Consider the following 16,620-nt stretch of genomic DNA (forward strand, 5'->3'; position numbering starts at 1 on the left):
TAGACAGATAACCAAGAGAGCATTTCCTTCAGATATCACAGAGTCAGGCATTGGCATGGAGGCACTTGAAAAAATGAAGCTGTTGGCCAAGATTAGGGTCCAAGAGCCTGTTTTTAAGTCAGGAAGAGGAAAGGAACACTCTAAGACAATGTGTGGGGTTCCTAACCTCTACCCAATGGAGTAGTCTTGGGAAGACAGCATCTTGGGAAATATGACTGATTAAAGCTTCCCAGGCTCATGTCATTGGCCAGGATCTATATGGACTCCCCCTGGATCTCACAAACCAGCCTCCATGGGAACAAATAAGGCTGAGATAACTTAAGAGACTCAGTGGGTCCAGGCATTCCACCAAGACTTGCCAAGTTGGTACTTGTTAAAGCTGTAGTAAGCATGTGGATGATGGGGATAGCTGAGGTGCTATTGACTACTCTGGGCCTTCTTGCATGTTCTTGGCAAAGTGGGCAAAAAGTGTGCCCTTTGCATGGTGGCATAAATCAAAATCCTGGACCTCCGAATGATTTTGCAAAGTGTCCTGTCCCAGAATCACTCCCCAGCCCAAATTTGTCCCACTTCAGTCCTCTTGAAATGTCCTTCCCGTGTACCTTCGGTGCATGTGAAGATGAGGAGAGAGCTCCCCTCACAAGCACTACAGGTGTGGTGCCCAGCCTCTCTTCTTCCTTTACGATGCCCATTTCTGGATAAAGGAGCAAGGTTATGATGATCAGAGCTCTCTCATGAAAAAAAAAATCAGTAGGGCAGCAAGGAGAGGAAACCGAGGGCCCCCACCTAATGCTTAGGCTCAACATGGACATCCATCCCTACTCCCAGCCCTCCCCCCACCCCCAACCCCACGCGCCCCTTGCGACCATCCCAAGCACGCTCACACCGACAGGTCATCTGACCTGGCCTTGCTGCTAGCCTTGCTCAGGCGGCGCTTATCACCGTGGTAACCATGGGGGAGGCGGTGGGCATTGGAAACCCCATTAGCCACCTCGGGCGCCTCGGAGTATTGCAAGTGCAGAAAAGCCCTCCCTCCAGCCTCCTCTCGGCCCTGGACCTTCTCTGTGGCTAAGTTGTCTGTATTCTGCCGCGAGGCGATGTTATTGCTGAAATGGCTACTGTAGAACTTCTGACGGGGGCTGCTGTCTACACACTCGTTAAAGTCTGGGGGTGGCGTGCAGTTCTGGCCCACCCCCGGTGGAGACGGAGGCAGGCTGGCCTCCACCCCTCCGGGGCAAGGCTGGGCGAAGTGACGCTTGGCTTTCTTCCAGCCCAGATGGTAGAGTTCCACCAGACTAAGGCAGAGGGACAGACCCCCCACGGCCAGCATGAATACGATGAAAACATTCTTCTCAGTGGGTCGAGACACATAGCAGTTGACGGGGTGAGGGCAGGGTTTCCGGCGGCAGACGTGTAAGGTCTCCAAGAAGATCCCATAAAGAAGGTACTGGCCCACGATGAAAGCCACCTCCATGGCGGTACGGATGAGGATGCTGCAGACATAGGTGTTGAGCAGGCTGCCCTGAAGGATGATCCTTCCATTCAGCTCTTCCCGGCAGGACAGCTCAGCTTTCTCCGCCTGGTACTCATAGGTGTCTGCGCCTTTGGACTCCTTGGCCTTCTCGGCCTCCTTCAGCTTTCGTTTCTCCTCCATGCGTACAGTATGCATCGCGTGGCCCATATATACCAGGGATGGCGTGGAGACGAAGATAATCTGTAGCACCCAGTATCGGATGTGGGAGATGGGGAAGGCTTGGTCGTAGCAGACGTTCTCACAGCCAGGCTGCAACGTATCACACTGGAAGTCGGCTTGCTCATCTCCCCAGGAGGATTCTGCTGCAGTGCCCAGCACTAGCATTCGGAAGATAAAGAGGACGGTCAGCCAGACCTTGCCAATCACCGTGGAATGCTTGTGGACTTCTTCCAGGAACTCCCCGAGGAAGCTCCAGTCACCCATCTCTCCTCAGCTGCAAGGAAGGGTACCGCCACCTCTGCAGACAAGAGAGAAAAGAGAGGAGAGAAATGCTGAGATCCAGGATACGTTCACAATATGCTTGAACGAGCTATTATCATTAAAACTCCAAATCATGACTTAGTTGTCCTTAAAACTGCTTCTATTTTGATAATTAACATCACCCGAGTTCCATTTCCATGTCTCACTGTAGAATGAAGGTGATAGTGGATTTGCAAAGGTTATGCCAACTGTGGACAAGTGGGAACTTTCCAACTTCAAGTTGGAAAGGCTTCAAGTATGGGCTTGGTGACAGACGTCCTATTTATCATCTGAGGACCAACTCAGTCAGCCAAGTTCAGAGTGACTTGTTTCCAGAAGCTCAGATATGAGGTGATGACATTTTTGAGTCACAGGAGTTCTCAAAAGTATCTATGAAGGTGTAGACCAGTCAAGATTCGCATCACTGGAGAATCTACTCTCACCACTGAAATCATGGATCCCTGAAAGGAAGATGATGGTAGCAGCAAGCAGGGGGCAGTCACACAGCTTTCTGCTTGCCTTGAGACCCAGGGGAAACCTGTATAGACTCAGACATCAGAGGACTGGATGGTTTGGGTGGATAAAGAACCCAGATTCAAGGAGGAGGAGCAGTAATATTGATATAGCACTTTAAAGTTTTCAAGATATATATGCATATATACACATAGCATGCATGCATACACACATGCATGCATAATACACATACAAACATAGCATTTACCTCACAGCATTGTTGTGAGGGGTAAAAAGATCTTTCTGTACTTATTATGTGTATATACATCTACATACACATAACATATATATACACATTCATATACACACAACATATATACATACACATGCACACTACACAGATATGTATATATAAACCCATATCATACATTTACATGTGTGTATGTGTTGCATATACATACACATAGCCATCTCTATATACACATGTGCACATCATGCATATATGCATAAATATACATGTATATGTGTGTTGTGTGTATAAGCACATATAAGCTCTATATAGAGAAATCTCTTTTGAACCCTCACAACAATCCTGTGAGGTAAATGCTATTATTATTTCCATTTTGCAAATGAGAAAACTGAGGTTGACAGAGTTGAAGGGATTCATCTGTGGTCACACTGCTAGAAAGTATCTGAGGCAGGATTTTTACTCAGGTCTTTTTGACTCCAACATTCCATCAACTACATCACCTAGCTGCCCCCAAAGCCCCAAGAGTTTTGGATGCTTTGGGACGGAGAAGGGAAGGAACGATGACAGATGTGCCCCAGATGTTGCAGGGAAAGGTAGCTGTCCTTTTTTCTATAGAGGTATTGGGAATGTTGGGATGTGGCCTCAGGAATGGTGTTGGTTGATTTGATGGTTGAGAGAGTAACTTGGGAGTGGTCACTGAGGAAATTGTTAAAATGTAGCTTTCCGGGGGGGGGGGGGGGAGCTAGGTGGCGCAGTGGATAAAACACTGGCCTTGGATTCAGGAGGACCTGAGTTCAAATCCAGCCTCAGACACTTGACACTTAACTAGCTGTGTGACCCTGAGCAAGTCACTTAACCCTCATTGCCCTGCAAAAACAAAAACAAAAACAAAAAAATGTAGCTTTCTTATCAAAAGAGTACCCTGGTATTATGTTGGGGGGAAAAAAAAACTAAAGAAGGAGAGTAGAGGGTAATTGGGATTGCGTTCAGAGTGTAGTCAGTCAGTCAACAAACATTTATTAAGCATTTACTACATGCCAGATCCTGTGCTGTGAGTACAGGTGGTTTCTGGGTTTGGAACTAATATGAGATTGAGTGATATAATGTGTAGAAAAGCAAGTGCAGAAAATAGAAACCTGATTATGCATTGTATCTGAATGTGTATAGGGATGATTTTGTGATTTAGAGCCCAATTCCTCTCTCCGCCCCCCTCTACCCTCCCACCCCCCATCCCAACACATACACATGTTACATATACCAGCCCAGAGCAGAGTCAGCTGGGATGAGCAGATTTTGTCTTGTACCTTAGAATCTGAATTGGGAATTTGGGAACTCTATAGAAATTTCTACAATTATTAAGTGCCTACTATATACTAAACACTGTGCTAAACACTGAATTACACGAATTTGCAATTTTTCACATACATACAACCTGAAAGGTTAGGTAGAAGGTGTATGAGACACTCCCCAACAAAAAACTCAGTCTACATGAAGCAATGAACAGACTCCAGTGCTGGCAAGTCAGTTGAGAGAGCTGTGAGTCTCTGCATATTGGTTCTACCCAAAGGCTTACAATCAGGAGTGACTGGGAGAGATGTGGGGAACACATTATTTGTAGTACCCAAATACATTATTTGTAGTACCCCAAAACTGCCTGTTCCTCTAGATTTGAATTCATGGTATTGTACATCTTGGGGATTATCAGGTGCTATGTGCTCATTTTGACAGATGGGGAAACAGAGACTCTGAGTAGAGTGAATTGCCCAAGGCTTCCACACAGGAAGATAAATATTGAAAAGATAAGCTTCTGTATCACCAAGAGTAAAGATGCTAAGGTGGTTTTTCAAACTTGTCTGAATCCATGCCTGCTAAATGCACCTCCACAATGCTTTGATGGCCCAACCTCTCCAGAACTATATTGGCTGGTTTCAGTTGGCATCAGTACCAATGGATTTGTGGCATCGTATATTTCCATATATTCATATTTCATATGTATACGACATAATAATGTATGTAATATATATTATAGGTCAGGGTAATTGCTGATATATCTAGCAATTATACATATACATACACATATATATGTATATGTATAGTAGCAATTATTACCCCAAACTATAATTTCCACCAGCTGTTCTCTGGGTTCTGGCCTTAGAATCTCTGTGTTTGAATACTCACTGCCCACGTAGGAAAGCTCCCATGCTGACAAAGGGGCAAGCCTACCCCTGCTCCTCAGTTTCATTTATCTGGACTTATTGACACAATCTTACTCAACAAATCAGTGGCTGGTTTGGATAGGAATCTAGCTCTTAGGGTTCCCCACCCTCCTCCAGGCCAGCAATCTTTCCATCGTGTCACATCTAAGAGCGGAGAATGATGATTATTCCTATTTTTTCCTGCATTTTACCTCGTTTGTACATAGTTGTTTGTCCATTATCTTGCCCATTAGATTCTGAGGTCCTTGAGAGCAGAGATTGCTTTTTACTTTTCTCTGTCTCCCTAGCACAATGCCTGGCACATAGTAGTTGTTGTTCAATTGTTTTTTTTCTTTTCTTTCTTTCTTTTTTTTTTTTTTTTGCAGGGCAATGAGGGTTAAGTGACTTGCCCAGGGTCACACAGCTAGTAAGTGTCAAATGTCTGAGGCCAAATTTGAACTCAGGTCCTCCTGACTCCAGGGCCGGTGCTTTATCCACTGCGCCACCTAGCTGCCCCATTCAATTGTTTTTTCAGTCGTGTCCAATTCTTTGTGTCACTATTTAAGGTTTTCTTGGTAATGATACTGGTGTAGTTTGCCATTTTCTTTTCCAGGTCATTTTACAGATGAAGAAACTGAGGCAAACAGGGTTAAGGGACTTGTCTGGGTTCACACAACTTGTTAGTGTCTGAAGTCACATTTGAACTCAGGTCTTCCTGACCCCAGGCCCAACACTCTATGTCCCTGGTACATAGTAGGATTTAATAAATTGCTATTGGCTGACTGACTGTTCTCACCTCCTTTCACATGCTAAGCAAGCTGAGCTAATTCCTTCTCATAGTTTCCAAGTCATCTCTCATCTATTCCAACATCACAAAGGAACCTGTCTTTGACAAGATGGCATAACCAGGGACCCTTGGTTTAACACTTCTCTTTACAAGTGGTGACATTTACTTTCCCATTATTTAAATGACCACATTAAGTGGTTTCACCACACCACCGTTGTGTACAAACTCTTCCTCCCCTTCCTTGTCCTCCCCAAACTGGAGATATCATTGGACACTGTTGGTACAATAGCATAATGTTTGCACAGAGTCTGAAGAGATAGCAGCTGGGATCAGCAGGCCTGGATTCATTTCTTGGCTCTGTTATTAACAACGCCCCATGCCTTGGGGACGCCTCCGTTCACTGCATCTTCTTCAATTTCCCCAGGTAAAGATAGAACCAATGATATTGGGTCATCCCTCAAATACTTAGATGCATTTCTAATTCTCCAAGTGCTTTGAAATTCTTTCTGAATCCCTGTGAGGCAGCACATTCTCAACACAGGAATTCCTCACGTTAAGTAAACCAAATATCTGCCCACATGGATTTGTATAAAAGATAAATTAAGGGGTGCTTTGCTTAATAAGATTCTACTGCACAAATAAGAAACGGCTTTTATCATTGCAAATGTTTTCATCTCTAGGGTCCCAGCGGATGTTCCCAACTCTGAGTCAGAGAGTGGAGTTTACACCAGTAACAAATCCAGGAAGGCTACAGAACCAATGAATTGTCCAAGAGTCACATGGCTAGTTTGTGGCACAATTTAGTTTGTTGTATTCCCCCCACACACACACACACACCTTAGTCAGTATTCATGCCACTAATTCATGACTGTCTTTCACCCACTGCCCCCATTCCCCACCCCAGACCCCTTCCCAGAGGGAGTCTGCTTTATAAGAGCGCCTAATAGGATTCCTCAAACTATCCAGTTCCCGTATTGTTTTTTGTTTGGTTGGTTTTTGGAAGAAAAGAAGGTAAAAAAGAATTTATTAAACATCTACTGTGTACCAGTGGTACTAGGTAACACAGTGAGGGCAGCTAAGTTGTGCAGTGGATAGAGCAACAGCCCTGGATTCAGGAGGACCTGAGTTCAAATCCAGCCTAAACAACAATTTACCAACACAACAATTACTAGCTGTGTGACCCTGGGCAAGTCACTTAACCCCAATTGCCTCACCAAAAAACAAAACAAAACAAAACAAACAAAAAAATAACTAGGTAACACAGTGCTATCCCCTGGTCCTGGAGTCAGAAAGACCTGAGTTCAAATCCAGCCTCAGACACTTACTAGCTGTTTGACCCTGGGCAAGTGACTTAATCCTCTGCCTCAGTTTCTTCAACTGTACATTGGTGATGATAACAACAGCATCTACCTCCTGGGATTGTTGTGAGGATATAATGAGATAATATTTGTAAAGCACTTAGCACAGAGTAGATACTATAGAAGTGTTAACTATTATTACCCTTATTTTACAGTTGAGGAAACTGAGGCAGCAGATGTCACATGATTGTATTTGAACTCAGACCTTCCTGACTCCAAATCCATGCCCAGCATACAATGTGCTGCCCAGAGGCCTTCCAAGGAAGCAGAAAGTAATTTAGATCTTTGCTTAAATTGATGTAAAGAATTCTTGCTGCCAGAAATTTTCCCCTCTAATGGAAAGTAATAGCTCCTCTTATAATTTAGTCTTAGAGAGTTACCCATGTGACTGAGAGGCTAAGTAATGCTAATGTTTGCATTGACAGATTGATCACCCTCGAACCCAGGTCTTCCTGATACCAAAGTCTACTACTGTACATGATACCTCATAGGTACACTTAGAAAATAGAATTCGGTGTACACAGTTTTTTAGGAGCTTATTGCTTAAAGTACAATGAGACTGACTCCATTTGCCAGGGGTGTGGGCTGAGGATCAGAAAAAATGAATCCATTTCTCTTGGGTCATACATTCAGTTAGGAGGAGAACTCAGAAAAAGAAAAGAAAGAAATCCTATGATGCAAGAACACTGGATTCAAAACTGGAAAGGAACCACTTCAGAAATCACTTTGCCAGAGGCTCACAGAATCCAGAGCCATAAGGGACCTTGGAATCACCAGTCTGACCTCTTCATCTTACTCCTCTTGAGTAAACTGAGGCATAGATATGTTAAAGGGCTGGTCCAGTGTCCTAAAAGCAGAAGGAAATGGAGGGGCCAGGATTCAGACTTCAGTTTTGACCCCCAGTCCTGTTTTCTTTCCTCTCTATTCCCCACTCCTTTCTTAAGCTCAGTGAGCAAAGCTGTCATTAGGGGGAATTTCAAAGCCATTAGACTCTGCCGGGGACAAAGAGAGGGTGGCTCACAATCAGACCCCAGCAGTCCACACGAGTTCAGGAAAATCACCTCCAAAGCTGATTGACTTAACTGCTTTCTGTTCAATGGGAGGCAGTCCATTATTTTTAAAGCACTCTAGGCATTTGAGCTGAAAGAAGCTTTTGCCGGGATAAGAATCGTTCTGCCTGAAACAGCAGCCTATGCCTACTGATTTTTTCAACCTGTTCTAATTGTCTAAAAATACCATATCCTCTCTACCTTGGAAACAGCCTTTTCCCTATCAAATCTAGGTAAAGTGGCCATCAGATTCCACCACTGGCCTCCATGCCAGCTACTGGATGGGCCGGGAGCTCCACTTCATCAATTTTTCATCAATTGTGAAGGTCTATTGTTCACCAACAGCAGGGAGGTGACTGTGGCAGGAAGTGGAGTATGAATGACTCCAGCATTTGAAAAAATAAAATCGTAGGGCTTAATCATATAATAATAACTTGGAATCCTAGAGACCTAACTGGTCTTTCAGTTTCATGTCTCTGCTCTAACTGCCAAAATGATTTTCCTAAAGTCTGACCATATCACTCCCCTACTCAATTAACTGCACTGGCTCCCTATTACCTCTCATATTAAATATCTATTTGGTACTTAAAGTCATTCACGATCTCACCCCAATCTATCTTTCCTTACTTGTTATACTTTTTTTTACTTGTTACACATTATTCCCTTTTACAAACACAGAGGTCCAACCATACTGGTTTTCTTATAACTCCCCATACAACACAGTCCATTTCCTGGACTTGTGCCTTTCCACAGGCTCTATCCCTCCAATATCCCTTACCTCTGCCATTTAGAATCCTGAATTTCCTTCTCAACTACCATTTTCTACATGAAACCTTTCCTGATTCCTTGAGCTGCTAGTGCATTGATCCTAACAGTGACTTTGCACTTTATTTTTTTTACTTAACTGTAATGGGGTAGAAACGGAGGGTAGAGAGACTGACAAATGAGGTTCCAGTCCTGGGGGGCTGCACACAGGGATGATGCTTGCTACCAACCATTCACAAAGCACTTTACAGATATTTCATTTGACCCCCCCACAAGAACCCTATGAGGTAGGTGCTATGATTATCCCCAGTTTACACATAAGGAAACTGAGACAGAGAGAGTTTGAGTGACCTGCCTAGAGTCACACAGCTGTTAAGTGTTTGAGGCTGGATTTGGGCTCAGGTCTTCCTGACTCCAGGTCCAATGCTCTATCCACTGTGACATCTGGGTAACAACAATAATAACAGCTAACATTTATACAGCTCTTACCATGTACCAAGCACTGTGCTAAGTGCTTCATAAGTATTCTCTCCTTTGATCCTCACAACAACCCTGAGGAGTAGGTACTATTATTATCCCCATTTTATAAATGAGGAAACAGGCAAATAGGGGTTAAGTGACCTGTCCAGAGTCACACAGCTAGTGTCTGAGGCTGGATTTGAACGCAGGTCTTCCTGATTCCAGGTCCAACACTCTTATCTACTGTGACGCCTAAGTGCGTCTTTATTTTTATTTTTTTTTTAGGTGAGGCAATTGGGTTAAGTGACTTGCCCAGGGTCACACAACTAGTAATGGTCAAGTGTCTGAGGCTGGATTTGAACTCAGGTCCTTCTGAATCCTTGGGCCATGACTTAAGACATAAATGTGGTGTATTTAAAAGGATATCTCGAGCCGGGATAGAAACCGGTTCCAATTTTGTCTCGGATACCTGCTCGCTGTTTGACAATGGGCAAATCACTTAACCCATCTCCATCTGGGTTTCCTGAGTTGTAGAATGGGGATAATAAGACTTTGCGTATTCATACAGCCCTCCCTGGGCAGCCTCTGCACATTCAAAGAACTCCTGGGAAACTTCAAGTGGTCGATAGACGTCAGCCAGCGGTCATTAGTAAGATCCTGCCCATCTGGCCCGGCTCCCCCGCCGCGCGATGCTTTGCTTTTTAAAAAGCGCCAGCCGGGTACCTCAAGACCTCCCCCATCTCTTCCACGACAGAGCTCATCGGGGTCCCAGAACCCAGACGCTCCCGCGGACTTTCTTGCTCTCAGACAGTGGTCAACTAATTAATGTCCCCAAACCAGCAGTGGATAATGGCTCAAAATATTATCTCCCCTGGGGTTATTTGCATTTTAATAGAGGATTCTTGAATAACAACAATAACGCTAATAGCACTTTTAGAAATGATTTCCTGAGAACAGACCTGTGAGATCTGTGGTGCCAATATAGTTATTCCCATTTTACCTTCAGTCGTCATCACCCCCTACCTGCTAGGAACTTCACCTGGAGGTGCCATTGGCATCTCAAATTTGTCATGCCCAAAATGGCACTTCTTCCATATGCCCCTGAACCTATTCTTCATGTAGAAGATACCACTAGCCTTCAATTCACCCATATTTTCAACCTTGGGATTGTTGTTGGATTTTCGGTCTCTCTGAAACCCCAGTGATAGGAAGGATCATACGTTTTGAGAGGGATGGACCTTAGAGATCACAAAATCCAATTCTCTCATTTGACCTATGAGGATCCTGAGATCCAGAAAGTTAAGTGACTTACCCAAGGTCACACAGCTAGTAAAGAATCTGAGATGGGATTCAAACATAGATAGTCTTCCAAGTCTTGTGGATTCTACCTTCACATCATCTCTCACAGCCCTCTAAGGAGTCCATTAAGATTTGCAAAATACTTTCCCCCCAAACAACCTCCTAAAGGAGATAATCCCAGTATTATTATCTCCATTTTATGTATGAGGAAACTGAAGCTGAGAAGTTGTGATTAGGCTTCCGATTACACAACTGACTCCAAAGGGTCGCTAGGTGTCCCAGTATAAGATCAGGAAGACCTGAGTTCAAATTTGATCTCAGATACTTACTGGCTGGATGATGCTGGGCAAACCACTTAACCCTCTTTGCCTTAGTTTCCTCTTCTGTAAAATGAGTCAGAGAAAGAAATGGCAAACCACTCCAGTGTATTAGCCAAGAAAACTCCAAATGGGGTCATAAAGAGCTGGATATGACTGAAAAATTCCTGACTCCTGATTTTTCCACTCTAACCTGGAGTTATACATCTTTAGCCATGGAGTTTCAGGCACTGTGACGGGGTGGAAAGACAACTGTGTAAGGTATCTAACACACATATCACTCTATGGGGGCCTCATCTGACCAGTTTCTCTGTAAACTTATGAAGCTATTCACACCAATGACTGCCTGGGTCTACCTGTCACTCATAGGGGTGGGGTACAAATACCAGCAAGCAAGACAGTGCCTACCCTCAGGGAGCTTACATTCTTATGGAAAAAATAGTATATAAAGGGGAACTGAAAGGGGCTGTAGGGAAGAGGAAGGGTAATGGGGCAATCCCAAAGGAGTCTGGAGAGAATCCAGGCTTGAGTGGTGTGAAGCATGGCTGAAGCCCTTCCCAAAAGGGTGGTCCTGAGGAGAGAATCATCAATGAGGCAAGGAAAACCCAAGGGAAGCAGTAAGACTAGAGAAGAAGGATGAGGGTTTTTAGGAAGCATCCAGACCTGAGTGAAGGGAAGTGTGGCTGGGCCCTTCCTAAAATGATGGGGAAGGGAGAATTCCTTGGAATATGTCAGTATCACTGACTGTCCTCCTCCCAATTTCCTTTGCAATTACTATCCCAGTCCTACCTTGAGCTACCCTGGGCCAGGGTTCATAGTGGTCCCACTTGGTGCTCTGACAGTTTCTTAGCTGTACTTGAGGGCTGTGGTCAGAGAAGAGAGGGAAGGGTTATTACATTTTTCCTCACCAGATGACCCAGGGCTTTGTCCTGCTTAGCCTGCTGCAAAGAGGAAAGATAAGAGCCCCCAAGATGTGCAGAACCAAAAGAAAATGCTCCCCTCTGGCTCTGAGCCCTACTTGTCAGTGGGCTGCTGGCTTCCCAGTCCCCAGGCAATTGCTAAAGCTCCTCTGAGAAAGTGGGGATGAGAAAGACCAGCCCCAGGAGCCCAACAGAAAGCCGAGGGGCTGTTAATCTGTGATGTGGCTGGCTCTCCTGCTAGAGGAACAAAGGCTGTGTCTGCAGGCCTTGTGGCCTGGAAGTGGCAGGGCCTGGAAGAATTCCCAGATAAAAATTCTCCTGGCAAGTTCATCAACTAAAACACAGAGCTTTCCTGGGGAGGATGGGAAGGTACATTTAGGAGAATCATGGGAAGTGAGAAAGCTGTGCTCAGAGGGAGTCTGCTGCTGACAACCTTTACCCCACACCTAAACATACAGGGGCCTACATGATACTTTTCTGGGAAAGATAGAATGGATGATAGCAGACATCCCCATAAATAGCAGTTAAAGAAGTAGATGAACAAGGATCAAAGAGACCTGGGTTAAAATCCTGCTCCTGACACATACTTCCTACATGCCTCTGGGCATGCAGTGACATCCTGACATAAGGATCAGCAGAGTAAGGGCAGCCTAGTGCAGGACAGTTAGGTGGTACAATAGATAGAGCACCAGGCTTGGAGTCAGGAAGATTCATCTTCCTGTGCTCAAATCTGGCCTCAGACCTTTACTAGCTGTGTGACCCTGGACAAGTCACTTAACCCCATTTGCCTCAGTTTCCTCATCTGTAAAATGAGTTGGAGAAGGAAATGGCAAAGCACTCTAGTATCTTTGCCAAGAAAACCCCAAATGGGGTCATGAGAGTTAGACACAACTGACCAACAACTGCATGGTGAAACATAAGAGCAATGGACCTGGCTTTGAGTTCAAATTCACTTGCTAAGTGTGTGACTTTTAAAAAGCAGCTTCTGGCAGCTAGATGGCACAGAGGATAGAGCACCGGCCCTGGAGTCAGGAGTACCTGAGTTCAAATCTGGACTCAGACACTCAACACTTACTAGCTTTGTGACCCTGGGCAAGTCACCTAACCCCAACTGCCTCACTGAAAAAAAAAAAAAGATTAAAAAAAAAAGGGGTAGCCAGGTAGCACAGTGGATAGAGTACTGGTCCTGGAGTCAAGAGGACCTGTCTCAAACACTTGACACTTACTAGCTGTGTGACCCTGGGCAAGTCACTTAACTCCGACTGCCTCACCAAAAAACCAAACAAAAGTACACAATAAATTAAAACTTCTGGGGCAGCTAGGTGGCTCAGTGGATAAAGCACTGGCCTTGAATTCAGGAGGACCTGAGTTCGAATCCAGCCTCAGACACTTGACACACTTGCCAGCTGTGTGACCCTGGGCAAGTCACTTAACCCTCATTGCCCTGCAAAAAGAAAAAAAAAAGAAAAGAAAAGTAGCTTCAACTTTCTGAGCCACAATTTCATTATGGGCAATAAAAATCCCTGCAATACCTTCTCTCCCTTTCTTCCCCCACCATTGTCTCAAAGATCAAATTAAATAAAGAAATAGAGTAAGAGAATACTAGGTTTGAGGAAAACCCGGGTTTGAATATGGGCTTTGCCCCTGTGATTTTAGGTCCTGCCTGGACCAAAGTGTCCTTTTTGGTCAAATAAGGGGCTTGTATTAGATAAACTCTAAGGCCTATTGAGGCCTATTATCTTGATATGTATGCAAAGTGTTTTGTAACCCTAGTACTCTACAGTATATAAGTGTAGCCTGTTATTAGTTTTATTTTCATTATTAGAAGAGTACAGGGAAGGCTTCCATGCATTCATTACTGGAAATTGAAATTTTATTATTAGAGCTTTATTACTTGAGTTTGGGGCAAGACCCTTTGGTGGTTTAATGGAAAGCTCACTGGATCAAAAGTCAGGAGATTCAGGGCAGCTAGGTGGCACAGTGGATAAAGCACCAGCCCTGGATTCAAGAGTACCTGAGTTCAAATCCAGCCTCAGACACTTGACACTAGCTGTGTGACCCTGGGCAAGTCACTTAACCCCCACTGCCCCACCAAAAAAAAAAAATGTCAAGAGATCCTATTTCTTGTCTTAGTTGGGTTCCTATCCAGCTGTTTCAGAGTGAGCCAGTAACTTGATACCCCGGGGCCACTGGCTCCCCTCTGGCTTGACTCTAAAGTAAGAAGGGCTAAGACTAAAATTCCCTTGGGCTCTTTCAAGGCTAACAATGGATCATTCTATGTGTTCTTTTGTTTCTACCTTCAATTTCATTGATAACTCAAGTTTCTCACTGGGAGCTTAGATACTAGTCAAGGACCACAGATCACAGTTAATATGTGTCAGAGACTAGACTTGAACCCAAGTCTTCTCAATTCTAAAGCCAGCTCTCTGTCAACTAAGCCACAGATCCAAAACAAAATGGCTTCTCTTAAAATGTAAATTCCCCTAGGAGGTGGTGACCCATTATACTATTTTCAGTTATGAACCTTGAAGTACAGTGGAATGAGCAATGAACTTGGAATCCAAAGACCAGAGTTCAAGTACAAACTCTTCCACTTATATGCTATATAATCCTCACCAAGTCACTCTCTGAGCTTCAGTTTCTTTATCCATATTTTTTTACTACCTCTTGTAGCACTTTCTCCAAGGCCACTTCCACTTCCCCAACATCTCACTCAAATTGTTGAGTTAGTTCCTTGAAAGATGACTGCTGATCCTCCCTAAGGGTTGATGGGGGGCAGCTAGGTGGCGCAGTGGATAGAGCACCTGCCCTGGAGTCAGGAGGACCTGAGTTCAAATCCGGCCTCAGACACTTAACACTTACTAGCTGTGTGACCTTGGGCAAGTCACTTAACCCCAATTGCCTCACTTAAAAAAAAGGGGGGGGGATTGATGGGATTTCTAGTACTGAAAATCACAAGCCCCCATTGGTATGCTTCCCACTGTTATCAGTCAGACTTAATTACCTTTTAGAAAGAGTATTGATGAAGCAAGTATAAAATTGGACAATCGTTATAGAAATAGTCCTCTCAAAAATGGGGGCTGTACTCTCCCCTTTTCACATATAAGATCCCTGGGGAGAATGCATTAATACTTACAGTAAAATCATACTGAGTCACAAATGCAGCAAATCTGCGTGACAAAGAGATCACTTACAGCTCTTGGTTACTAAAAATGTTTTTCTCCCTTTATCTAGTCCAAAACCTTCATTTTATAAAGAAGGAAGGAACAAAGGAAAGAATGAAGGAATGAAGGAAGGGGGGAGGGAGGGAGAAAGGAAGGAAGGAAGACAACAATCTGGTAACTGATTGCTGAATGAGGTAAGCAATCAGTCTGTCTCCTTAATGTAGAGGGGACTGTAGGTTATTAGGCTTTGCTTTTCCCTTTCTAAGAGTAGTTAGCTTTCCCTTTCCTTAGCTGGTGAAGGGTCCTTTTCCTTAGCACTCCAAATGTGGAAAATTGTGGAGAGTTCACCAAAAAGGAAAAGTGAGTGAGAAGATAAGGAATTTAAATGGTCTGTCAACTCTTCTGCACCCACACATTCTTTAACACCTTCAGAGATAATGTATCTCTATACACACACACACACACACACACACACACAGAGTGGCCAACTTTGAGGGAGGATGTTTTAGGAAAAAGATAGAAGAAGGAAAGGAAAAAGGGAGGAATAGAGTGAGACAGCAAGAAGGAAAGTGAATATATGAAAGTATGAGGAAGAGACAGAAAAGAAGTGAAAACAGTAAAAAGAAAAGGAAGGAGAGAGAAGAAAGAAGAGAATGAGGAAGGGAATAAGACAACATACAAGTGTTACCTCTTTATGGGGTGCTTATCATGGACCTCTATAGTTATAGCCCCTTCCACAGAACATGAGCCACTCACTCTCTGGGTTGGTTTGCTTTGGGATTCCCAAAGAAGGACTACCATCATGTAGCTACATTTCAGACTCTCTTGGGGTACCCCTGTTGTGAGGAGATTGCAATCGTTCTAATCATTACTGTAGCACCTGAGCCCATAAGAGCGTGTTTTCCATCTACACAAAAGTGGTCATTCACAATGATTACATCATTAACTGTTCAACATAAAACATTTACTTAATAACAAGGTAAAATCAACACTAATTGATGTATCATTTACTTAGTAAAAGGCAACGTAGGAATACATTGTGGTCAACCTATAAACCTGAGTCACATTCTCCCACCAATGCAAACATTATCCATAAGAGAAAGTGGGCATATATGTATAGAAACTTAGCAGGGGGTCAGATGAGTGAGGATAATTCAAATGCTTGGGATAATTTGTGATTCTAGACTCCAATCCTGGACATCCAGGATTCCTTCATAAGCAATTTATACCAGACAAAGGTGCTTCTCTGCTAAATGTTCACCTTTTGTTCTATTATAATGATAAGTGGTTCCCTTAAGCCAAAGAAAAGGAAAACTCCATGGCCTTCTGGACAATATAAACCAGACAAATAAACTAACTGATGCTATATTAACCAATTGGCTCTCAGTATCTTGTATCTGCAAAGCAGTGCTTATAGCAAAATTCCTTGGGTTGGCTACCTGGGCAATGCAGATGAGCCCAGTTAGCTCTCTATTCCATAGAATGTTGTTCATTGTCCAATCAACTTCAAGTCTATTCAAGCCTTTTCCCTTCTGCTTCTCCCTATCAAACCAGAGATGGCAGTACAGAGCAATCAGCAATCAGCAGAGAGGCTTCATCTTACGTTTTTTT

The 16,620-nt window shown here is 43.9% G+C and overlaps 1 protein-coding gene across 5 annotated transcripts in view; it reads right to left on the reverse strand.

The window, feature by feature from the left end:
* Positions 1 to 875: 875 nt before the first annotated feature.
* The window catches only part of GJA5 (gap junction protein alpha 5), a 33,716-nt gene continuing 17,971 nt past the window's right edge, over positions 876 to 16,620 (reverse strand). For 3 of the 5 annotated variants that reach the window (XM_043962451.1, XM_043962447.1, XM_043962448.1), the window contains one exon: positions 876 to 1,991. In XM_043962451.1, the coding sequence (XP_043818386.1) occupies positions 881 to 1,957 (1,077 nt within the window). In that variant the 5' untranslated portion in view covers positions 1,958 to 1,991 and the 3' untranslated portion in view covers positions 876 to 880. Of the gene's footprint in view, positions 1,992 to 11,714; positions 11,789 to 16,620 lie in introns of all 5 variants that reach the window. The other 2 variants (XM_043962449.1, XM_043962450.1) reach the window with 1 other exon arrangement.

Source organism: Dromiciops gliroides, chromosome 4, assembly GCF_019393635.1.
Source record: "Dromiciops gliroides isolate mDroGli1 chromosome 4, mDroGli1.pri, whole genome shotgun sequence".
Taxonomy (NCBI): domain Eukaryota; kingdom Metazoa; phylum Chordata; class Mammalia; order Microbiotheria; family Microbiotheriidae; genus Dromiciops; species Dromiciops gliroides.